General features: G+C 37.0%; 1 protein-coding gene across 2 annotated transcripts; it reads left to right on the top strand.

Moving 5' to 3' along the window:
- Positions 1-1,298: 1,298 nt before the first annotated feature.
- AGGF1 (angiogenic factor with G-patch and FHA domains 1) lies at positions 1,299-25,263 on the top strand. Of its 2 annotated transcripts, none has more exons than XM_051788102.1 (14): positions 1,299-1,603; positions 2,591-2,687; positions 3,140-3,345; positions 4,073-4,219; positions 5,959-6,147; positions 10,383-10,452; positions 16,697-16,808; positions 18,036-18,087; positions 20,250-20,351; positions 20,704-20,869; positions 21,112-21,194; positions 22,195-22,322; positions 23,244-23,343; positions 24,161-25,263. In XM_051788102.1, exons 1-14 carry the CDS (start codon positions 1,430-1,432, stop codon positions 24,359-24,361), a joined length of 1,827 nt encoding a protein of 608 aa, XP_051644062.1. In that variant the 5' UTR covers positions 1,299-1,429; the 3' UTR covers positions 24,362-25,263. The 2 variants fall into 2 exon arrangements, with proteins under 2 accessions (XP_051644062.1, XP_051644060.1); XM_051788100.1 differs by lacking the exon at positions 10,383-10,452 and adding an exon at positions 14,785-15,136.
- Positions 25,264-25,811: the final 548 nt, after the last annotated feature.

Below are 25,811 nucleotides of genomic sequence, written 5' to 3' on the forward strand. Positions count from 1 at the left end.
ACCTAGATAGATTGCAGTGACAAAACTAATTTGATGCTGAGACTAAAGTTTGACAGGAAATAAACCAACTCCTTGTATTTGGCAGCCAAAACTCAGGCCACAGAAGTACAGGTACAACTTTGTGTCTGCACCATGACACACTGCACACTTTAAAGCCTCCTGCCTTTGGAGACTCTTTCGGCATAGCAAGCAACTGCAACCAAGGAAAAGTCAAAATAATAATTAAAAAGTTGTATTTCATATATATATATATATGTATATATACATGAAATATATTCAAAATATATGCATGTATATGAAATATATACATGACTTCTAGCAATCAGGTGAAAACCTCCTCTAAAGGTGGTGCACCATTCAGGACATACCTGCTAGCAGACATAGATGCCCATGTATGCAATACATTCACTACTGTCAGATCTAAAAACTATTATCTAAAAACTACAGCCTTCTATGATGTATTTCTCTTTTCTGGAGCCAAGCACGAAAGTGACAAAGCATATCACAGAGTTAACAACTGAAAAGCATTGTGGTCATCAGAGACAAAGTTCACTTCAGAAAATGAAGCCTGCGAGATGAAGGGTTAAAAATTATTATACTGAGATGGGGCTGTGGGGGAAAACCCAAAAAACTTCAGCAACTGCCTCTAGAAATCCCAGCAACAGAAATTTACACAGGGCTGCAGCGCTGCAGTTCTCAGCACTGACAGCAGCCTCGAATGCTGCTTAAATGGTTCCAACTGCAGCGCCCACGGCCGTTTCCAGCCAGGATATGATGTACTCTTCCACTCTCAAAAAGCTTCTTCCCCGTCCCTCCCCAGAATAAAAGCATCAAAAAAACAAAACAAAAAAGTGACGTACTTTAAAGTTTTTTATAAAAGTACATGCTACAATTACTCTTCGCTCTGTTATATTCTACAGGTGAGGCCCTGAGGCCCACCACCACCAGCAAACTCCGCCTGGCGCGGCCAAGTGCGGGCACTAGTGGAGCTCGGTAAGAGACTGGAGCGCTTCGGGCCCCGAGCTCACACACCGCCCCTCTTTGGGGGCTGCTGCTCCCCCTTCAGCTTTCCTTCGGCGTTGCCTCCCCGGCACAACAGTCCCGGCCCCGCTGACTCCGACCCCGGCCCCTCCCGCCTGTGCCGCGCGCACACGCACTTCCGCTGCCGCGCCGTGCCGTTTCCGGCTGCCCCCGGTCGCGTTCCGGGTCGCGCGCGCGCTCCCGCCGCGCGGGCCGGTCCCTCGCGCGCCCGGCGGGACAGCGTTCGGCGCGCGTGCGGTGCGCGCCCTCCGCCGCTTCCGCCCCGCGCCCGGGGGGCCATGGCCGGGGCCGGCGGGACGGGCCAGTGCAGCCACTGCCATAGCGCCGCGGGACGGGTGGCGGGCGAGCGCTGAGCGGGGGGCGCTGAGCGGCAGGCGGGACGGCCGTCATGGCCTCCCCGCCGGCCGGCGAGGGCCAGGCGGACTCGGACGAGCAGGCGGCGGCGCTGCAGGCGGAGCTGGGCGAGTGCCGGGCACAGCTGGAGCGGGCGCGGCGGCGGCTGCGCCGCACCCAGCGCCTGTACCGCCGGGCGCGGGAGGACAGCGAGGCCTTGCAGAGACAGGTAGGGCCCCCACGCCCCGGAACCACAGCCCCAGGCCCTGCCGTCCTCTGCGGCCCCTCGGCCTCCTCTCCGCCTGCCCCCTCCGCCCGGTCCCGCGCTTCCCGGAGCCCGCCGGGCTCTCCCGGCTCGCGGGAGACCAATGCCAGAGTGGGGTCCCGAGTCAGCGGCGGCGGTGGTGGGGAGAACGGTATTGCCTTCTCTGCCACAGAGTTGGCTTCACAGTCAGGAGGAAAAACTACATTGAGCAGAAGGAAACATATTTATTAAAGAAGGTGTGAGGTAGAGTGGGAAAACTACCCCACGGATTCTTACCGCCAAATAGGCAAGTTTGGGAGAGACTCATATCACAGCCTACAGCTTCCATCCAGAGAGGATGGGCAGGCACTGATCCGTCCTCTGTGTGTGACCAGTGACAGGACCTGATGGAATGGCCTGAAATTGTGTCAGGGGAGGTTTAGATTGGAAATCAGGAAAAGGTTTTTCACCCAGACAGTGGTTGGGCACTGGAACACGCTCCCCAAGGAAGTGGTCACAGCACCAAGCCTGACAGAGTTCAAGAAGCATTTGGACAATGGTCTCAGGCACATGGTGTGATTCTTGGGGATGGTTCTGTACAGGGTCAGGAGTTGGACTCGATGATCCTTGTGGGTCCCTTCCAGTTCAGAATATTCTGCAAGTCTGGGATTTGTAAATGCCACAGTACATCAACACAGAACAGTGGCTATTGCTTGAAATCTGACTTTACAGGGTGGGCATCGTAGGAGTAACTTTGGTTAAGTTTCTCTGCTCCCTTTGTGATCAGAAACTAAGTTTTCCATTATGCCAACTATTCAAGTACAAAATTGTCTCCTACCAAACAAAATCAGTTGAAATGTCTGCGATGCCATTATGTTTTGGTTGAATTATGGAATGCAAAATAGGCTGACGCTCTTTTCTGGTGCACTAAAATGCAGTATTGGGTTCTGTAACATACTGTTTTTCTTTCAGGTAGAAGAACTCACTGAGGAAATCCATAATAGGAAGGAGAAAGATACATCTAGCGTAGAAGTACAGACAGAGGACTATGCCGTGTGGTCACAAGCAGGTAGAGAGGCTGGCTGGTGACTGTTTAAACAGGGATCTGGAACAGCATCTTAATACATTTCAAGTCTGTATGTTCTGCTGAATTACACTTAGTAACCTGGCATTATCTTTCAGACCAGTTCCTGTTTTTTCAAGCCATTTGTTCAGGATAAAATGTAGCATGGACTAGCAGAATTCATGCTATAATAATCTGTTATGTAGTAATCTTATATGTTACAAACATAGGTGTTTTACCAATTTTTAAAGTACATTAAAATAAGACATAATTTGTTCACTAGGAGTAGAATAAATTCAAAGCAGAGGCACTACTTAATAGAGGCACTATTTAATTTGCATTAGATTACTTACTTGTGTAAATCTCCTGTTTAAGATTTAGCATCCTTAAACTACATTAGTAAAATATTGCTTTGCTAGTTTACGCAATTTCAACTTTTCCTTCTCCCCTCCCCGCAGATTATTACTACTATGAAAATTATTACAATCACACCGATACTCAAGATTTTGCATCTGAACTACCAGTGCAGCACAATCCTGGGACTGAAGGCAATGAGGATAATGCCACAGAGGAATTGGGGACAGGTCTTAATATTCCTCTAAGAGTGGATAGCACTGAAGTTGCTGAAGATGGAGAAGAGGCAAATTTCATCCAGAATTTACAGGTTTTTGAGCTGTCTGGGGTTTTACCAGTTTTGAAGTCAGTACACTGTTACTATTCCGTCTAAAAGATGTGCTTTTGGTCCTGATGTCTTTTTATGAAACAATTTTTCATGATAATCTGGTGCTGGTGTTAGCAGACTTGTACTTCAAAACTAGTTCTTTTTGTAGTATGTTCCAAGTGTAGCATATTCCTAGAGTTGGGGTTTGGTATTCGTTTATTTTTTTAAAAAGGCATATATATCCTACATATCCTGGAAGCAGGACCTGGAAGCAGAGTATGTTCAATATGGCCATGTTGACTTTCTTAAATAGTACTTTTTATTTTTATTTCCATTGACATAAGGAGGCAACGTTTAGGGAGAAGTAAGTTGTTGGTGGAGTTTATTTATTTATTTTGCTGTGGGTTGGCTTTCTTCTCTGCTATACAGCCTTCTCTTAGGTCACTCAACTGAGTTTGTGCCTTAGCATGTAGCAACAGAAGTGGGACAGAGAGCAGAAATCTGTTTTAGGAATGCACTGAAAGATACTCACTGTGTGTATTTTTTATGTGAACCACTCTGAATAAAGATGGGGGAAAACGAAAGACACGGGATAAAGTCTCGGTCCCGTTGAAATCAGTAGGAGCTTATCAGTAAATCGCAGCCAAATTTTTGCCTTCTGAAACAGTCCCAAGTTCACAGAGCAGTTTCTTTCTAGAAGAAAATTTAATCTCTTATTTTCTGGTATCAGGAGGCAGAAGATACTTCAGTACCAGAGGGTTCTTTGGCAGAGAGCTTGAGAGCTGCTGCAGAGGCAGCTGTTTCACAAACTGGATTTATTTATGATGAAAATACAGGATTGTATTATGACCACAGCACTGGATTCTATTATAATTCGGTAAGGATCATTTCCAAAATCCTTGGCATTTTTTCTCTATTGCAGAAGTTTTATTAGTAAAAGTTGATGTGAGCAAAAAACTAAGATCCAAGGTGATTTTATGTTATGAAAAAGAGGTTTTTGAAGATTATTAGTATTGGCTGTTTGTTAATTCATTTTTAAATTATTTCAGTCAAATTAAAGATAGCAGGCTAAGATCTCCTTAGATCTTTAAGATACTTAGCATTGTAGAAATTTTTTACTATAAAGCTGACCTGTAACTCTCTCAAAAGCTTCAGTTAAAAGATGACTTGTTTAGAAAAAGACAGGTTGCTGAACTAAGTGGCTCCTCCACAGTGAAAAGAGTGCTGAGAGAAGATACATTGAATGCTTGTACTTTTACTTGTACAGCGTTACCAATTAGTTTAATGTTATAGGAAAGGACATACTTTAAAAAAAGGAGATAGTTGATGGATCAGAATTTCTTAATGTTACTTTCTGCTATATGTTTTTCATAAAAGCTTTTGAGGATGTTTTCTTTCTGTCCTGTAAGGTGTGTGTATATGTATACACATCTAGATAGATACATATACTGTCAGAAATTCCAGGGAGCTGCTGTGCTTAAAACAGAGGATTTGTTTGCAGCACTGCATTCAACTAAGTTTTAAAAAATGCATGTGATACACAACTGCTTGTTTTCAGGAATGCTTCTGGATTTAATTTTTAAGGTTTTAAATTATACCATTGCTTTTGAAATAGTTTGTGGATTTAGTTAGATACATAAGTGTTTGGGACTATAGATTACAGTGGTACAAGTACACAAGGCAATTCTTGTTCAGTAACTGTTCTGAATTACAGGAAATGTTCTTGTATTGGGTTTACTGGCAAGGTTTTGATAGTGAAGCATGGGATTGCAGAGGCAGCCTGTGTGAGAAGAGGCCAAGGACTGCCTGGACATGGTTGCACTGCAGGGCACAGCTGAGCCTTTAGAGGACCTGTGGTGCCTCTCTGAAAGCATGTGTAAGAAAGGGCAAAACACAGTGGGGTGTGTATGGGGAGGATGAGTGTGAAAAACAATCCTGCAAACACCAAGGTCAAAGAATAAGGATTCTCCTCTTCCTCTGTAGAAGAGGACCACACTGGAGCAGATATTCACACTGCAGTCCATGGAAAACCCGACACAGAAGCAGCTCCTTAAGGGACTGCGGCCTGTGGAGAGCCCATGCCAGAGCCCAGAGCAGGTTTCCCTGACAGGAGCTGTGGCCTGTGGAGGACCCGTACTTGAAGCAGGAAGTAGCAGCAGAGAGGGACTTTTTGGAGCTGATCTCAGCCCCCTACTCCTCATTTCCCCACACCATGCATGTGGTAGAGGACCTGGGAATGAAAGGGCTTAGTAGAAGTAGTGTAAAAAGAGACAGGGAGAGATGTTTTTTATTTGCTCCTCATCTTCCAGCTCTGTTTTAACTGGTAGTAAATAACCTGTTTTCACCAAGTTGAATCTGGCTTGTCCATGATAGTGATCTCTGTCTTGACCTATGAGCTTTTCATCTTATTTTCTCTCCCACTGTTGTTGAGAAGGGAGATTGAACGAGTGGTTGGAGGGGCACCTGGTAGCCATCCAGGATCAAGCCACTACAGTTCTTTAGTACATTTGAGTACATTTTATTAAACTGCAAATGTGGTTCTTTCTTAACAAGGTGTTTCTTTGAACAGTGTATTTATTGAAGTGATGATTACACTGTTCTTCATTTCTTATAAAGGAAAATCAACTGTATTATGACCCAACAACTGGAATTTATTACTACTGTGATGTGGAAAGCGGACGATACCAGTTTCATTCACGAGTGGATCTGCAGTCTTACCAGGCCTCCGGTACTAAGCACACCAAGGATAAAAAAGGGAAAAAGAAGAGAAAAGAGCCAGAGAGGATTACTGCAGATGAATATAAGGTAACTTCAGAACTGACGGACAGAAAATGCAAAACTTGTTGGTTTTTTTTCCATTTCATAATTTATAGGTTAAGGGGCTTGGTTTTATGCAGAAGGTGTGTGCTTATTTTCAAACCGTTTAAACATATTTAAACTACATATAGCAGGTTGTTAACATGTAGTTAGCGTTCAAATAACTTTCTCCTTGAGTGATTAAGGATGAAACTTTTAACTTGGATCCTCTCAGTTTTTCAAGACTCTTATTGCAATGCAACTGTGAAGAAGTCCAATATTAAGTGTCAGTGAAGTTTTCTGATAAGCAAGCACACTAGAATGAGTTCAAGGTGCTGGGTGGGCTGGATTTACATCAAAAATTCAGTGTTAACCTCAGTGTCTTGGTTTAGGGGTCTTGGCTTGTAGTTTGTTCTTTTTGTTTGGTTGTGTTTTTTTTTCAGGTTCACATGATGAATCAAAAAATGTAAATTTTGAAAATCCACTGACATAAATAACCCTTTTTCTGTGACTGTATTCCAAAGTTCATTCCATTGGCATATTACTGTATCTCTACTATCATTTGGGATTGAGGAAATGTCTTTAAAGTTCTAATTTGTTGCATACTGTGCTTTGCTATTGATACTCTGCTTGGTTAATACATTTTCATTGTCCTTAGGGTGTGGATAAGCTTAATAAATGCCCATTGCAATTAATTGGTATTTTAAGTTATGAAAAGCATGACTTCCTTTCTGTTGTTTTTCTGAGTGCTAAGAAGGCATACCATATAGTATGTACTTAGTGAGTGCCTTGAAAAACTTTACTCACTCATAGACATCAGGAAGTTCTATTATAACAGTTATTAAACCTCAAGAAGTATTTCCTTCATGAACACTCTTACTCATGTTGAGTCCTATTCTGCAAATTTGTTTCATTATTTAGGATATAATTGAATATATTGATTTCTCTAGTTTGCAGTGCTACTTGGTTTATGTTTTTTAAAGCTATTGCTTAAATCATTGCATAGTTTCATTATGTAGGCCTTAGACAAGCATATTGGTTGAAATCTGAACTAATTACAATATGGTACAGGTACTCTTACATAATAGTTACGCAGCATCTGTGCACAGTTAAAAAATTGTAATCAGGATTGAGGTCTTCTGAAATATTTGAAAATGGAAACTATTTACATTTAAGAACAAGTGGAGTTATGTTAAACGGACAGTGGTTGTTAATGGATTACACCTTTTATAAACAGATTGTGGCTAATGCAGAAATTTCTACTCCTTGAGAGAACTTCGCATGAACCATTCCATTCTGAAAGCTTGAGCTGGACACTTGAGCAACACTAAGTATAAGGATCCTTTAGAATTAAGAGAAGGGAGCTAATGCAGTGGAAGTGCAGTTTTACACCATCCAGGTTCTGGGCATGCTGTGTGCAAATATTCTGCCACACTGCAAAGGCATTGTTAACACAGAGCTTTATTCATCATGTGTCAGGAAAGGATCATGAAACGCTTGTAGGAATAAGTCTTCATGCTAAACTAATTAATAGGTCTCTTAAATTTAGTTCTGTGATGAACTGTTACATATTGACAAGTGTCTCTCTAAAAGTTCTGAGGCATCTATAGCTCTGACCTAGCAAGTAATGTTGACTACTTTTTGGGATCCCATCACAGTCTGCTTCTGTCCTCTGATTTGTCTTTAGCTTATTTTATATCAATAACATATTTTTATTTAGATGGTGTTGTTAACAAATCTTTTGTGTGAGCGTTTCATAGTCCCAAGGTAGAAGGTAAACATCCATTTCTGCTTGTGTTTTATTGATGGTGAACTGAGTAATTTATTTTTGAACTAATTTGTTTGATAAATAAGATAATAGGAAAAACATCTGAAGTGTTCTGTAGTGCCCAGATCTTTGCATCTGTGAACAGGAAGTGAACGTTAATGTCATAGAAGAAAACAAGGCCTTTTTTAATTTTTAAAAAAATGGAGAATACAAAGTGAAACATTAAATATTTTCCATTTCAGACTTCAAAAATAAAAGAATAGCTTTTGTCAGTGCACTTATTTATAAATGCGCTGTTAGATTTAGAAAAACCAAAGTACCTTACAGTCGTATTTTGCATAGCTGAGTTAAAATACTTTATTTTTGTAGTGTGGTTATTAATCACATAAGGAATTCCTTGATTATTTTAAAAAAATGTATGTTACATTAGTATAAAAGATTAAGATTTACCAGAATAAAAGATTATATTTTTCTGCTATAAAACTGAAAAAATAGTTTATAAGCTGCACAGTCACATTTGTAGATGCATGATATTTTTTTGGCAATATAATTGTTCAGTTTAGTCTGATATAGACAAAGGCAGTAATTAGTTCATGCTAGAACAAAACTAAAAATGTCTGGTTTTAAGTAGCACTTCATAGTTGAAACGTTGTCTATTGAAATGCATTTCTCCACACTCGTATCCAACCTCCTCTCTTTTCTTTCCCTGAATACCATTTAAATTATTAACGTTGTGACAGTTCTTTTCAAGACTAGTACTTCATTATTGCTTTTCCCAGCCAGTTATTAAATTGTGCTGCTAGTGTGAAAAAGGCCTCCAAACATTGCCACATTTCTTGACCAAAGTAGGTTTTACTCAACTTTCTTTTTCTGTAGCTGGTACAGGTAGGAGAAGGGTTTGGTTTAGTGCCTGGTCTGTGGACCACTGGTAGTGTTAAAAAAGCAATACCAGAGTGTAATTCTGGGAATGTGTCGTATACCCACTGAACTTTATTATTCTTGAATGAAGATAAGGTGGTTTATAAGAATATGAATGTGAAGCAGGGGAAAACAGCGAGCAGTAGTTACACACTCTCAAGTACATGAAACACTTTTCTTCCTTCTCCAGTTAAAGGGTTAAATGTTAACCCATACTGATAGATATTTATATTTATTATATTGCCAAAATACAAGAAATAAGGAAATTTAACAGCTGTGTATGTAGATCATCACAGCATATATTTCTATGTAGATGGTACTGATTGCAATCAAATTGCATCTGATTTTTTTGAATGACTTAATTTATACTAGAGTTTATGCCTTTATAATTTAAAAAATATTGTTCCAGTTACAGTCTGTTAACTTTCTGGTCACAGCAGGGGTTTTTAGTTGTGGTTTAATTTCTAGCTATTGTGAAGAATTTGATGTTCTCAGCTGTCTTACATATAGTATCTATTTATAAGTAGTAAATTGGGATGCCTAACACTACAGAAATGGCAGGTGAATTGTTCACAAATATCGCAGCATTCTTGAAAAAAATCCAATATAATTCTGCAGATGTAAAGGATAAAATTAATCTGTTAAAATGCTATTGTATTTTTAACAGGCTGAATTACCAAACAAGCAAATACTCGTAGGCATCTGCTAAAATGAACGTACTTCTAATTGCAAAAAAAAAAAAAAAAAAGGGGAGGGGAATTAATGTGCTTACTATCACCTGAGGAAAGTTCCTAATCTATACAAGAACTTTCTTTAAAGAGATCCTTTCTTCTCAGTCACCAAGCTTCTCTATTACAAATAGTTTTCTTCTGACTTGTGAAACAAAGTATGCTGTCTGCTTGCTTGCTTTTAGTAGACAATCAGGAATTTTTTTTTGCCAGGATGAATTATTACATAGCCTCTGTGCAGCTCACATAAAAGGATTGGTAGAATACTTTGAAACTTCTGGGCACATAGTTCAGTTCTGATGTCTTTTCATAGGGGTAGGCCAAAAAAAATCTGGGGCAAGAAACACTGTATTTTCTTCTTTATGAAGAAAACCTTTGAATAAGTAAATTTGGAAAAGTTAAAAAAAAAAGTGGCATAAATGATAATGTGATCCCTGGCCCAATATCTATATCCAGGGCTTCCATACAAATTGGAGGATAGACTGTATGCAATAGTGATCATGCAGTTCTACTTGCTGTATTGAGGCCATTAGAAATACATAGCAAAATTTAGAAGCAGAGACTGACACATGCCATTTTTTCCATAAATTGTTTTTAAATTTAAAAATTGTTTGTTTTTAAACTACCACCCACTTAATTTTATTTCAGTATGGTGCTCCAAAAAATTAACTTCTGCCATATTCTCTTCCATTATAGATGCATCCTAGCTGCTTCTGTAGGAGAGGCAAAGCTTTTTTAGTAGTATTTCCCATAGAACTCTTGAAGCAGTGGTTTTTACTTTTTTTTATTACATGTAGTTTACTTTTTGCTGATATTCATCCCATCTTTAGGTACGTCAGTTGACAGAAACCACGGCTAATCTGAAGATTTCTTCTTTTGGATTGGCAGCTTCTGGTAAAGGTAGAGTTGAGACAACAAACACATTAGTCCATGGATGTTTACCTTTAACCTTGGTATTTTTATTAAAGGAAAAAATAATAACTAGAAACTGATAGTTAGATACCTTTTTTCTGAAGGAATTAACAAGTTTTTTTAAGCTATTTAATCCAAATCCATTCGCCTGCAAACTAACTTTGAAATATATTTGAAAGTCTGTGTAAGATAAACATCTGAAGAAAACTTTGATGGCATTCTAGAATATTTGAGAAGTATTTAGCATCACTGTATAACATAAAGCATCTGGACTAAACAAACTACACATTCTTTAGGTAAGGCAGATTTCTGTTTCCTGTATTTCAGAGCAGTCCACCAGTGTATAACATGGCTTCTATATGATGTAGGAAGAGCTTTACACGTTTTTTTTTCTGGCATTTGATTGGATTTTTTGCATTGGAAAATCGAGTATTGTGTAGGGTAGAAGAGAGTAACTGAAGTACTAGTGAAATGGTGTTAGCAAGTGAAAGCTTAATCATCTGAGTGAAAGAGCTATTTTTAACTGTTTGAAAATGTTTTTTTAGTGAAATACTGAATGTCAGATTAATATTTCAAATTGAGAGAGTCAATGCTAAACATCTACTATTCATCCCTGTAGATGAGTGTTGAGTACCAGTGATTCTGTTCAGTCAGCTACTGAACTTATAGCAAACCAAAAAACAACAGACTACATTTGTGAAAAATTATATTTGTACATATTTCTATGTTTTGTATAAAACAAATTGAGAAAAAAATAGTTTAAACTGTGCAGTTGTTAGAATTGTTTTAATTTGTAGACATGCTCAAAAATTGCATGAATGTGAATGTTGATCAGGCTTAATACAGAAAAACTGAAGTTTTAAGAGACAAAATGTCTTGCTCTGTCACAGTAAAGCAAAAAGTATAGTTAAATGCTTAAAATATTTTGAATTTTTCATTAAAAACACTTCAATAATACTGACATTATATTCTAAGTAGGACAGTCTGCGTTTCAAAAGGTCATTGTAATCAGTAGTTTGTGGCCTATTCTTTTTAAAGCAAACCCATCAATTCCACTTACACAAGCATGATTTGTTATTTTTGTAAGACTGCTTCTCATGGGATACATAAAAATCCTGATTTCACTCGTACCCTTGGCTGACATTGCCAGGGATGCAGAAATATGAATTGACTTAACTCTGTAGTTAAAAAATGGTTTGTTATCAGTCAGATTGATTGCACTCTTCAACTTTACTCAAGCTTAGTGAGAAAAATCCCAGAGATCATATACCCAGTAGATAGAAAGTTTTTCAAACCTGGATCATGTAGAGTCAGTCCATGTCCAACATGTGACTATTGGTATCAGTCTACTATTTAGATATATTAGGCAAAGCAACATGCAGAGGAACATACGTGCCTAATATCGTGGTGTAACAAACGTGGTTATAATGAGCATGTACTTGCATCCTTTGTGTCTTGTAAGTTTGGGATGAAGAGTTAAAGTAATCAAGAAATGAAGTGCATTGCTAGAATGTATTGGGTTGTTCAGTGTTTACTGCCAGTTCCTGGTTTTGAAGCAGTGACTATACGGAAGCAAGGTATTAGGTGCTGTTTGTGTAGTCACACTTTAATATATGCTACATGTGTTCAGTGTTAGTACTAGTACTCTGTCGTGGTTTGACCCCAGGCAGCTGCTCGCTCAGTCCACCACCAGCAGGATTGCAGAGAGAATTGGAAAGGTAGAAGTAAGAAAATTTATGGGTTGAGATACAACAGAAGCTGTGCACACAAGCAAAGGAAAATAAGAAATTAATTCACTGCTTCTCTTGAGCAGGCAGGTGTTTAGCCATCCCAGGAAAGCTGGGCTCCTGCACTGATAATGATTACTGGGGAGAACAAAGGCTTTAATTCCCAACATCTTCCCAGTTCCTTCTCCTTTTCCCAGCTTTTATTGCTGAGCATGATGCCAAATGGCATGGAATATCCCTGTGGATAGTTGGGGTCAGCTATCCCAGCTGTGTTGCCTCCCAGCCTCCATTCTGGCCAAGTGGCGCAATAACAAAAACATATCTGTGTTATCAGTGCTGTTTCCTGCACAAATCCAAAACACAGCCCCACAGTAGCCACTGTGAAGAAAATTAGCTCTACCCTAGCCAAAACCAGTACATAGTCCTACATAATGAAAAAGGATTTCTTCACCACAAGTAAAGGCCCTCTCAAATGCTCTAAGATACATTCAGTATCAGTTTATAAACTTCATCAAGATGTGTATTTTAATGCAGATCTATGAAATCACGAAGTGCTCAAAATCCATATTCGATCCAAAATCCAATTTTAAAATCCTCAGTTTTGTACAAGGATTTCTAAATGTAAAGATTGCATTTTTATCACTGCTTAACAGAACTATTTAATTTATTTGCTTTCTTGAACGTAGTTCAAGAAACGTAGTTGAACGTAGCAATTGTGGAAAAATACAGAAACTGCTGAGAATAGGCTTAATGGTCATATTGGCAAAATCATAGAATGAATGTACGTATGGACTCTGTGGTCTGTTTATTAGGGTGTTTTTAAAAATTACTGTTTTCAACACAGAACTGAGAGTCTTCTCTTTAGTAGCCAGGCTTTGAAACTGCACCTTTTTACTTTAAAATATCTGAAGTGATGCCAAAAATGAGTATCACTGGATTCACTGTGGAGAAGGAGCTGAGTGGTTGAAGCATTGTTCTTGGGCATTAGTGCATCACAGTCATCTGTTGTTTGCCTCGACTGTGATTTGAGTGGACCATTTAGTTTCTCTGTTTTCAGATTAGATTAGATTAGAATACTCTAAATTACTTAGTTTACATTTAGGATTGCAGAACACTTTGGTATGTTTGGTATCAATCCAGTATCCATACCAAACATAAATATAGACAAATATTAATATACTGAAAAATATAATTCATAAAAGGAAAAATCAAATTTTCCAAAAATATTTCTAATGGAATTTATGTGTTTGACATGAATGAACTGTGTAGTCTTACTTTTGGCAGGATTACTACATCTTTTGTTTAAAATAAACAGTGTTACACAGTGGCATTGTAATCCTATTCCTTCCTATTCCAGGACTTAGAGAATTCAGGGAAAAGGGCCACTGCAGTATGGAGAAACCCTAAACAAATAGTCTCTCAGTTATAACATGAAATATTTTTAAAATTGCTGATTTTTCCTGAGAATCTGCTGTCTTACTAAACATGTTTCAGAAGTACACTGTCCTATCCAACAGTTGAGGCGAATTCTCGTGTTCGTCTTACGTCTGTGGCACTGATGTGTTTTTACAGTTCTGAAAGTGAAAGTGCTTTAATTTCCATGATGTTGGCATTCACATTATTTCATGTGTCTTGGAATGAAAAATGCTCTTTCATGGAAATACACGAAAAGATCAAGGATGTATTTTTTTAACTACTGTGCTGCAATATTTGATACAATTCAGGGTAATTGAATGTATTCATTCTGAACTCAAAATGTCACATAACTTAAAATTTGAAATTTTATTTAGCTTTTAAAGCCACTTGTGTTCTTTTTTTTTTTTCATTTTTTTCTTTTTATTTCCTTTTTTTTTTTGAGATAGTTGTCAGGCTATTTCTTTCTGCTGATGAAATAAGTGGTTGTGGAAGCACCTGCAATGATCCAGTCTGTCTGATATTCAGTAAAGAAATTGAGAAATTTTTTTGCAGTAGAAAATGGATTTTCATTAGAACTGTTTTACATAGCATTAATTAAGCTTATAGTCTCTATCTCTTATCTTGATTAAAGGTTTTGTTAAAGATGCAGTTTTGAAAGGAGAAAGAACAGGTCATTAGACAAGCATAAATGGGCATTCCAGATATTCTGGACCATGGTAGAAAAAAATGAGAAGACAAAAACAGGAGGAAGAAACAATGAAGATAAACTAAAGAACTTCTAAGCAAGTTGCAAGAGTTGAGTAAGAGAGGGACAGAAGTGAGTGTCATAAAAGCAAAATATGAAAATATTCAAGACAGTGTTGTACAAGTTTGGAAGTGAGTACAAGTTTCTTAAGTTTTGTGTGAGAAAAGAGGAAGGAATAAGTGAAGTTTAGAAGAGGAGGGCAGTCACACTTTCCCAAATAGATGACGGTCTCAGTCATGTTTTTTAGAATGTGAAAATGGTTTTACTCAAATGTTCTGTTGACTACCTGTGCAAAAGTTTCTGGAAATTTGACCAATTCTTGATAACTGTAAAAATAATTCTTCCTAGCGAAGAATTTACTTCCAGGATGATAGCATTCTTTAGAAAAACTCGATCTGTAAATACTGTAACTTTATATAAACTCCCCTCCAGGATTTGGACACAGAAGAGCAGAAATCATCTAACAGTCTGAATTGCTTTTCCACTACTGAGCAAGTAAGTTCTACTGAAGAAGATGAATCTTCAAATATAAGAAAGAAGACTAAAATGGACACAAAACCACGAAACAGTCTAACAGCCAAAGAATCGGTTTCTACAGACAGTATAAATTCACATTCATGCAAAAGTACACCAGACACTGCAGCATGTACAGATGACAGTAGAACAGCAGACACAGAGAGTGAGCCAGAAGAAGGTGAAATTACAGATTCTGAGTGTGAAACCTACAGTGAGGAGGAATTAACGAGTGAAGAAACTCATGATTCAGAAGACTCAGAAAATGAAGGTGAATTATTGTGGATTATATATGGTATTACTGTATTTTTCCAGGAGCCTGTTAAGAACAAATGACAGTTTGGATAATTTTAAAAAATATATTAAAGCATGTGACTTGAGATACTTTCAATTAAAAAGTGCTGTATGTTACCAGGATTTCTTTTCTTTTCTTCACTTGCACAGTAGTCAGATGTAAGTAGTAGTGTTTTTATAAAAAGCTGTTTCCCAGTATAACATCCTGTGCTTCTGTAGAAACCTCAGCGATTGAATAAAATTTGGTTAGATTAAGACAGTGAAGGGAGAAAAGAAAGTCTGTTGCTAAAATAGAGGTTGTAGAACAGAACTCACAATAATTCAGTGTATTAACTCTCCCAAATTAATATATAGTATTTCTGATACTGTTCATAAACTGTCATGTATAATTCAATTCGAGTCCACAGTTATGAAAAGGAATGTGGAGTAGTCAGTACTGGTTGAAATGCTGTTTTGTGTGTATTCCAGTGACAACTTGTAAGAAATGGGTGTAGAGAGGAAACCTGTATACTGTTTTATACCAAAGAAAACGTTCTCCTAGGTCCTTAAGGTCCTTAAGAACTCCTCAAGAAGTGAATGGTCTGTTGCCAATAAAAAAAATAAAGGTAACCTGTGAAAAGCTTAATGCGAGCAGTATGCAAAGGATATTCCAAATCCCAGAAAGAAATATAACCTGAATGAAGACTGTACTGTAGCCTGTGCCCTGCTCACAGTTAAATAGTTTGTTTCTTATGTTTTCATTACTTTACTTAACTACTCAGATCCTAAGTGATTAATGCCAATCAAAATGTCCTTGCTATCATCAGACTTTCAGATTAAATTTCCTTCTTTTACTATTCAGTTCTGCAGTAATAATGGAGTAATAAAAACTGAAGACAGTTTCTTTTCCCCTAGTACCTCTTAAGGTAGTGTCTTCTCATCTTATGTCTATTCCTAGCTAAGATTATTGGAGATGTTTCTGCAAATGTACAGCCAAGTACAGAATTCATACATCTGTTAGAATATAATAAAATATAATGAGATAAAAAAGCATATGCATCTGTAGGCTCTGTCTATTATTTTTCTTATCTGTGTTGATGCATAGTGCTAATAACAGGTAAAAATATTTGACAAAGAAATTGTCAAATATAAAGTTCTGTATGCACTAGGTCTGTGATGTAAACAAAAAGGTATTGCCTTTTCTCGAAGTAAATTTTATCCTAATATATTACAATTAATGATCCATACATTTATAATATACTAGTAAATTCTGTGAATGTATTTATATTTTATTGCTATAAAGAGTAGTGCGCATGTAAATAAGCAGCATTAGGAAAACGTTTGTAACACTTTGGTGTGCAGTCAGAAAGCCTTTGAAATAGTAATGTCATCAAAGTTTTCTCTCATATGCAGTTGTGCATTTCTTTTTATGAAAGTTGCATATTATTCAGCCAAGTAATGGCTGAATGTATATCAGTTTTTTGAAAACTGCGGACTGTGGGGGTAAAACTGTAATTTATTGATAATAATGGTGGTGGTTTTTTCTATATAATTATAGATGAAGAAAAGATATGGCCTCCTTGTATCAGAGTAATTGTAATAAGATCACCAGTTCTACAGACTGGATCACTTTATATTATCACAGCTGTGAAACCTGCTACAATTGGAAGGTAAAACCAAATGAAATATTCTATATATATCTAAAACTACCTTGCTTTGAAAGCTATGGAAAGCACTTTGGATTGCTTGTCCCTGCTCTTCATGCTTGTCTTCCTAGCCTGCAGCAGTTGTGAGGTACTGTGAGTTAGCTTAGTCCACAATAAGAGATTCAAATTAGGTTATGTAACAGCATATTGCTGTGATAATGTAACAGCATACATAGTTAATGCAGCTCAGCAGCCCTCAAAATTTGTTAGTGATAACTTGATCTTGTATCTGAGCCCTAGTGGCAGCATAGCTGCAAGTCCTTCTTTGAAAATTGTTTTTTAGAAAGTAAGTAAACTTTGTTCTTGGCAACTAAAGTAACTTTTTCAGAAAGGGAAGAACACCCTTCAGAAATTCAGGATCACAAGGAAGCATATCGCAGACTTCCTCACACATTCACATTTCAGTAGGGTTTGTTCATTGGTTTTAGATAATAAGTTGGGGGTTGTACTAGGCTGTATGCATTCTTACAGTTCTAAATCTGATTGGTTCATTGTAGAGGATGAATTTAATGATGACTTAATGTTTTCATCCAAGCTTACTGAAAACTTCGCCCCTGAAAAGCTCCTTCTATCTAACAGTAATAGATGTGTTTTGATTTGCTCTTAGAGCTGGGGTTTTCTGTGTACGTTTATGTGAAGATCAACACAAGACAGTTCTACTTGGAATTAGCATATAGGTCCTTTGCTAGCTGCATTGCTTCTTCATCGCTTAAGGATAAGAATGTAATACACAAATCCCTTCGTCCAACTGTAATGTTTTTAACAAAAAAACCAAAACAAACAAAAAAACCACCCTGTACAGATCACTTTTTCTTTGCTTGTATTACCTGCCTAATGCTATCAAGAATTCAACTTCCGCATTGAAGACTGATGCCAAGATGCACTGAAGAGCCTGAAGGATGCAGAGTTCAGACTGTTATTTACAGGCATTGCATGAGTATAAAAGTTAAGGTAGAAATGTCAGGTTTATAGATAAGAATTTAATGGTACTGTTTTATCATTTATGCATTGTCTACTTCGTATAGTGTGTAAAAATGGGAGAAGGGACCTTGTGTTTTGTATCTGTAAAGATTCCTAATAGCTTACAAGAGAAACATGATATTAAGGTTTCAACTAAAATACACCTTTTGTAAGCCACTTATAGACCTTTTTCTACTTCATTGTCATTTATATATTAACTTGCTTTTACAGAGAAAAAGATGTTGGACATACACTTCAGATTCCTGAAGTTGGAGTCAGTAAGGTAATTCTTGTTTATGTCTGCTGAAAGGTAGATCAGCAGACATAAATGTATGAATGAAGCTTTAGGTTTTATAGCTTTAAATTTGGAAAATCATGTTAATTTTTTGGAAGAACTTTCAGAATAAGATGTGGGTTTAGCCACATTTGAATTTAGAAAAAGGAAAAAACTGGTTTTTTACTGAATGGGAACTTAAACAACTGTGTTTTCAAAGTCTAGAAAAGCTAAGTACTTTTTTTAAAGGGGAGTTTTACTAATTTACATTGTAATGCACAGTAAAAAACCTGTATTTTGAATCTTTAATTTCATAGTTATTGAACTTGAGGAAAACTTACTACTCTGTTAAGTACTTAACGGTATATAAAATCCTGATGTCAGCTAGTAAGAATCTTGTCACAAAGTAATGCAATCCTCACTGTTATGCTCAGAGCAAAAGGGTTTATTTTATTTTTCATCAAGGCAACCGTATAAATGTGATGTACAGGGAGTTTGAAAAATTAACAGAATGCCTTTCAATGGTAGATTGAATGGAAATTTTTTGTTCTGGTTTAGAAAGATTAAGGATAAATTTTGTGCTCTGTTTTGCTAAATACTTTAGCGCAGACCCTAAATGCAGCACTCTTAATAAATGAAAAATGTAGATTGATAAAGACATGCCATCCAAACAAAAAGTTTGCTAAAAACATCTCTAAATGCAAATGTCTCATGAAACATGCTTTACTATGTCTGTTTCAGATTATAGTTCTGATTAACCAGCCATGTACCATATTTCATACTAAATAATTTCCAGAGTAATTTCCTGCTACTTATGACTTTTTGAGGCATGTATTTGAAACTGGGTGAATAAAGAAGTCAAAAGGCTTTTATTTTTCTGTAATGTTACCATTTCAGTACTTCATGGGTACTGATAGTTTAATAAGAAGTTACTTCACTTTTCAGGTAAGGAGTGAAAGGCAGAAACATAAATGACATATCTGCAGGAAAAAAAAAGTTATGTACCAGTTTGTTTTCCTCACTATTCACAGTTAATAGCTGTGGACAACTTTGGCATTTGCTTTTCTTGAGTGGAAAGTGAGATTTAAAAAAATGCTACACCCTGCAGATTTAGCCTCTTTAGAAGAAGTTTGGGTTAGTTCTGTTCAATAGAACAGAGGTAGAAATTAAACTATTGAATCAACAGATGGTCTCCACCATTGCAGAAGTATTCCTGTTGGAAATGCTAACCAGTCTTCAGAATATTTTTCTTTTAACTGAACGTAACAACTGCTGTTGCTCAAAGAAGAGAACAGATTTGGTTTTAATTTAATACTTTTCTTCTCAGATTGACTCATGACTTTTTTATTCTGCTATTGCAAAAGCGATATTCGCTTGTCGTATTTGAAACAGTCGCCTTTTTAGACTTACTGCTGTTACTGGAAGTCTTAGTAGGCTGGAGAATTTGGTACTTTGGTTTGTTCAGTGGCCTTTTTTGGAGGTAGTGTATATCTTTGTGAGTTTGGCCAGGAGTTGTGTCTTCTGTGTTCTGTGTGGGCATGGGAACAATACCGATAAAGAGCGGTAACAACAGCACAAACAAAGCCATAAATAGATTGTTAGTCTCAATATCAGAAAAGAAATAAAAGAAACAGCAAATGATGGCTAGTCATTGTGTCCTGAGTATTAAGATGCAGGTGAAGCTGAATTATGTGAATGCTACAAAAGCATGGCATTTAGCGAGGTATTTCAGATATGAAAGACCAAGTAACCTAAAGCAGTAGAACGAGACCAGATTTTTTTTTTTAATTGAGAGTGTTGTAACTTACCTTAAAAGCAAAAAGCCTGTTATTTATACAAACAGTTAAAAATGCTGTATTACTGAATCTCACAGTTCTTTAAATAAAGCATAGTTCCCACACTAGAAGTATATAGTTTTTCTGTATTGAATCAGTTTATGGTCAAAAAGGTTACATTATTAATAGTATACTTTAGCTCGTGGTGGTGTGGCCCATTGAGTTACATTTCACTTGGATGAAATCATAAGGTATGGAATACTCTATTAACTTAGAGTACCAAAGCACTCATTTTAAAGGTCTCAAAATATATTCCAAAAACTTAAATTTAAGTAGCCTTTAAATTGTGAAGTATTTGCTTAACAAGAACATTTAACCTAAGCTTCTATTTATCAGTTTCATGCAGAAGTGTATTTTGACCATGATTTGCAAAATTATGTTCTGGTGGATCAAGGCAGTCAGAATGGAACAGTTGTTAATGGAAATCAGATTCTCCAGGTGAGTACTTATTGTTTTAAGGCTCTGTACACTGCAGAAAACTGTAGTCTTGACATTTTAAACATGTTATGGCAAATCACTAACAATGCCATTGTATGGGTTCTTTCATACATTACTGTCTGCCTTGGTTCCCTTCTGGTTTTAGGGCCACTTACAGTACATAATGTTTGGTTATACTAAGAAAAATCCACTGTGTTTGCAGTTGCAAGAGTGAAATCCCTACTGTAGTTAAATACTTGCCTGCATTTGTGAGACCAGACTGAATTACTGAACTGTAAGCAGCATGCATGAAATAGAGTTTGTGTCCTTCATGAGTAACTAACATGACTGCCAAAACTTTCTTTTGCTGTAGCCTAAAACTATATGTGATCCCTACATCTTGGAGCATGGAGACGAAGTGAAGATTGGTGAAACTGTGCTTTCTTTTCATATACATCCCGGCAGTGATACTTGTGATGGATGTGAACCAGGACAAGTCAGAGCACATCTTCGCCTGGACAGGAAAAAGGAATCCTCTGGTTAGTCAGGTTATCACAGGAGATGTTTATTATTATGGCTTTATTATAGCTGTTTATAATATAAACATAGTAATTAGTTTTCTTACAGTTTTCTTGTCAACTGGAAATAGTTGTACATGATGTATTTTCTTCTTGGTATGTGTGTCTATAACAATGTTAGAACAAAAATTCTCACACTTGTCATGTTTCAAAACATTGTTACACTAGTAATTAGAAACTCAATCCTGTGTTCTTCCTTTTAGTTTGCCCAGCACTTAGCAAAGAAGAGAGAGAGTTAGTCAGAAGAAAAGCATTAAAACAAATACGGGTAAAATATGGTTTACAGGTGAGTTTAGAGTAGGAAGTTCATTAAGTTTTTTTAATCTTCTGGTTTCTATTTTTTTAATGCTTTGTGATTCCTGTTTTAAGTTTTTAGAGAAGTTTTCAAATGTGCTCAAACTTGAGCCTGTTAGTATAACTCAAGCTTGTCTTTTGTACCCTAAATAATAATTCTTAACAAACCTGTACTGAGAGAGATGATTGTAAGGGGGCGTGAAAATTCTTTTTAAAGTTTAGGAAAAGAAGGTCTTTCCAATGGGTACAAGATTCTTAATCCTTTTGAGGTTAAGATTTTGCAAGACATTTTTATTTTTATTTCTGCAGATTAAGTTTTCACTGAATTGCAGTGCTATCTTTTATTTGGAAAGGAAAAATAATGAGCAACTGAAAAAAATGGTGGAAGGAATGTTTTTCAAGTTTTTAAGTCCATAGAAGAATGCCAACGTGAACATACGGGCAATATAGTATATATGTATTCAAGTTACTTCTGTTTTAGATATAACTTTAACTGTGGGGTTACATCCAGCATTTGTAGTTAAATATTCATGTACAAATCAGAATGCCATTGTTTCTTTCAGATTCTTCAGCTACCAATATAATATTAATAGAGAATCTGTAGACATGCTTAGTTCTGTCATCTATTCTGAAAAAAACAGTTGCTGAGGAATAGGCTAAATGTTTATACAAAAAGCTAGTGCCATGGCCACTTGGTTTTCTGCTTGATATGAAGAGATTGATTCTTCATACCAAGAGAAGATTCAAGAGAACCTGTTATTTTATTTACAGCTTCTGCGAAATTATTGAAATTGGCAATATTACATCATTATGTGATGATGGCAATAATATGCCTTACAGGTTATGGCTGTAAACTAAGTGAGGACTGTAGTTTATTGTTATAAGGTTTAGAATTAATGAAGTAGGCTGAAGCTGCCTTGCTTTGGAGGGAAGAAGTGCAGAATTTAAAGCCCACTTTCTTTGTCTTGATGGAATTTAATCTGCTTGTAAAGAACACAGAGTATGAAGACAACAAAGCAGTGAAGAATCCAAAGTACAAAGACAGAGCAGGAAAACGCAGAGAGACTGTTGGAAGTGAAGGAACCTTCCAGAGAGATGACAGTTCAGCTTCCGTTCATGTGTAAGTTGGAAAGGCAGGGGAGGTATCCCCCATGTCCTTTTCTTGTGAATCTTAAAAAAAATATGATAAAGTATCAATTTGTTACTAGCATATAGTTTTTTTAGATTACAAATTACCTGTATATAATGTGTTAGGCGAGCTAGAAAATTGTAAGCTATTCATACATCCCATTTCACATAGTCTTCTTCTTAACTCATCACTTTCCATGCAGAATTCAACTGGGCAGTAAGGATGCTTAGATCACTTCCTTCTCAACTCAAAAAATCAAAGACCTAGCTGCACTACTGACATTTTCTGTAGTGTCTATTTTTCAAGAGGCTCAATTTTTATTTTTCCTATTCAGTCCCAGTAATAGTACACGTGCAGATTTTTCACCTGCAATTTCTTTCACTGTCAATATCCAGCCTGTCATAAAACATGTACATACATCTTGATACTTAATATATATGTTCCTCTTCAATTATTCCTTTGCTTCTGTAGTTGTAGTTGGGGTGGTTTTCTTAAGAAACATGACCTTCTAGATGCTGGTAAATTAGTAAAAGGAAGTGTGAGACAATGAAATAAATGCATTAGGATGACTTGGCACAGATACTGCCTTTTCCCTAGTGCAGTCCATTCCCACCCACCCATGATGTAGCTTTTAGCTCCTAAAGCAAGCAAATAGTTCAGAAGCAGTTTTAAGAAAGTTGATAGTCACCAGATGCTTGGAATGGCTTTGTTAACCAAAGATACTCTTGGAGGAACTTGTAAAAGGTAGCATTAGGGTCTTCTGGATAGCTCTTGATGGAAGTAGGAGCAGCACAGTATTTGATTTGTGGTTTCCAGAGCAGCATATGCACACACATTTCTGTTGTTCAGTATTTGAGGGCATACTCTTTATATGAACTCTTGGTTATCAGTTACCTTAAATTTTCTTCCAAGTGAAATCAGCAACAGCAACAAAGGACATAAAATGTTGGAGAAGATGGGATGGAGGAAGGGGGAAGGCCTGGGAAAGGATGGTGGTGGTATGAAGAATCCGGTACGTCTTTCTGGTTTTCACTTGAAACAAAAATAATAATTTATTTGCAGTGAAAAATATCTAATTGTATGCCACTATTCACTTGAAACATTTCAAACTCCTGGTTAGGAAGGAATAATCTCAGTCAGACTAATCTCAAATAATTTTTTTCTTGACTAATGAGGTATTTTGAAATTGTTCAATAGCGTTGTCCCTTCAGTAGAAAATGCCAGAAATGTCTGTGTTTGTTAGGAAACTATGCAAAGGAGGACAGACAGCTTCTAGCCATTGAATTAATAACGTCATATTTGAATACAATAGTCTGGAGGAAGATTGAAATCATTTAAGTGATGTGAATTCCAGATGAGCTTAGGGTAGAGTTCTTCACTTTCTCTGAGGCTGCTGTGGCACAAAAATCAGAGGATGGGCCAGAAGAGAGGAAAAGCTAGCTGACATCACTGTAGCCACCAAGTTGCAGGCCTCTGTGGCAGGCACGGTAGCCCCATTTTTGTCACCAGATATGTGTTGCTTTTGGTGTTGCTCAGAGCCACAGCATGCCCTGTACTGTCAAACTAGCCAGCACAGGATCATATGCTGCTCACTCAGGTGTATTTCACAGTAATGTTAGGGGCAGGTGACATCTATCAGCACTCCAAATCATGGTTCTAGAGGTGGTGATTTGACACATCATTTCCATGGTACTGTTCATGTATGATCTAGGTGTATTAGAACCTGAAAGAGAAGTGCTTGGGAGTGGGGGATGGAATTTGTATTAGAAAAATATGAAGTATTTAGAATACCTAACTTGCAGTTACAAAAAATTTAATGCATTTGACAGATCCAACTTGAGTTACATCAGAAGCATGCAGGTTTCGGTACTAGGAGACCAATCTCAATTGAAGATGTTCAACTCATCCAGAGCAAGAATAAAAAGAACTGGGACAAAGCAAGAGAGAGGTTTGCTGAAAACTTCCAAGACCCGAAATCACAAGGGGATACACCTAAGAATACATCTTGGGTTAGAGGGACTGTAGAGTAAAGTATCTAGTCCCTCAGAAAGGTAATTCCTGAGTGTAAATAGTTGGAAGAGAATTTATTTTTATTCTTTTTGCTTTTGCTAAAGCGGGAGTTTGGTTATATGTAAAATACAGTTGTGGAAAAATTTATTCAAGATTAACTCTGTTATGTTAATTGGTTTTCTGTAGTCTTCATGCTTTTATAAAAACACATTTTTAATAAGCAATGGAGTTTTGTGGGATATTCAAATTTAAGTACTTGAAAGTGATTCTCATCACAAGCAGGAATCTTCCATCATGTTTTTAAACTTCACAAAAATTTACACAAAACATCTATTAAACTTAAATATGATACTTTTAACATTTGAACAGTGGTTTAAAAGCAAGCTGAAACAACTGAAAAAAATTCCCCAGGCCCATACTAACAAAGTCTTATATTGCTGTTTCTTCATGATTGTCATGAAATGCTCAGGAAGAGGTACACCAGTCTTAAATTCATACAGTTCAGTACTAATTACATGTTTCAGCTTACCTTAAGCTGAGGAAAAGGGGGAAAAAGCTTGTTTTTAAATGATTCAACAGTACTGTTCAAAAATATTGTACTCAATGAAATAAACTACCAGCATTAGTGAAGAAAACAATGTTCAGAGACAGCTTGTAGTAAAATTTTCTTCTGTGAAGAACTTGTTTGACATTTGTTTAGTAAATCTGTATCATGCCTTTAAACGAAGACGTATGTTTAGAGAACTGCTGTCTGTATTTATTAACTTCTTTTTCTGATACATCCATTGCTGGCAATGGAGTTTATGCCAGAAAAAAACCCAACACAATGGATTTTTGGTGGGAAAGGATTGCCAAACTGAAGCCAAAAGATTGGTATTTATTAAATGTTCCTAAACACAATAAAGCAGTGTCAATTTAAGAAGTGTGCTTCTTGATAGTTTCTTGTGCGTGTATTGGACAGGAGTGCTCTCCTAACATGAGTAGAACTTAATCCCACTTTGGTCAAAAGTTCCGATACTTGTTCAAATAAAGGAAACTTGGTAGTCCCACTATCTTACTCGATCACACAGGCAACTCTCAAGCACTGTGGAGTAAACCCAGGACAAGTTACCAGCCATTTATCTATACACAAACAGTATAAAGCAAAAGGTCCAAACTGTTATTTAAATCATTAGAGCACACGAGTTTACAACCAGAACTTCTGCACTACAAAGCTGAAAATACAGTTATCCACACTCAATGCCTGCAGCACTATTAATTAATATTAGGTCAGTATTTGCATTTGTAAGCAGTTAATTTTCTACTGATTTAGTGATAGTATTTACTGATAGTATTATTGCTGTTGCAATAATATAAAAGTATTGCTCTATTATGTACTTTGCCGTTGTATTCCTTTTTACTGACAACTTCACGTTTTCAGAGGCTACTTTTTTCTGTGAAAAAATGTTGTTGTGTATGTTTTGTTCTGTA

This window comes from Manacus candei, unplaced genomic scaffold (assembly GCF_025592945.1).
Source record: "Manacus candei isolate 608988 ecotype Guabito, Panama unplaced genomic scaffold, ASM2559294v1 h1tg000024l, whole genome shotgun sequence".
Lineage (NCBI taxonomy): Eukaryota > Metazoa > Chordata > Aves > Passeriformes > Pipridae > Manacus > Manacus candei.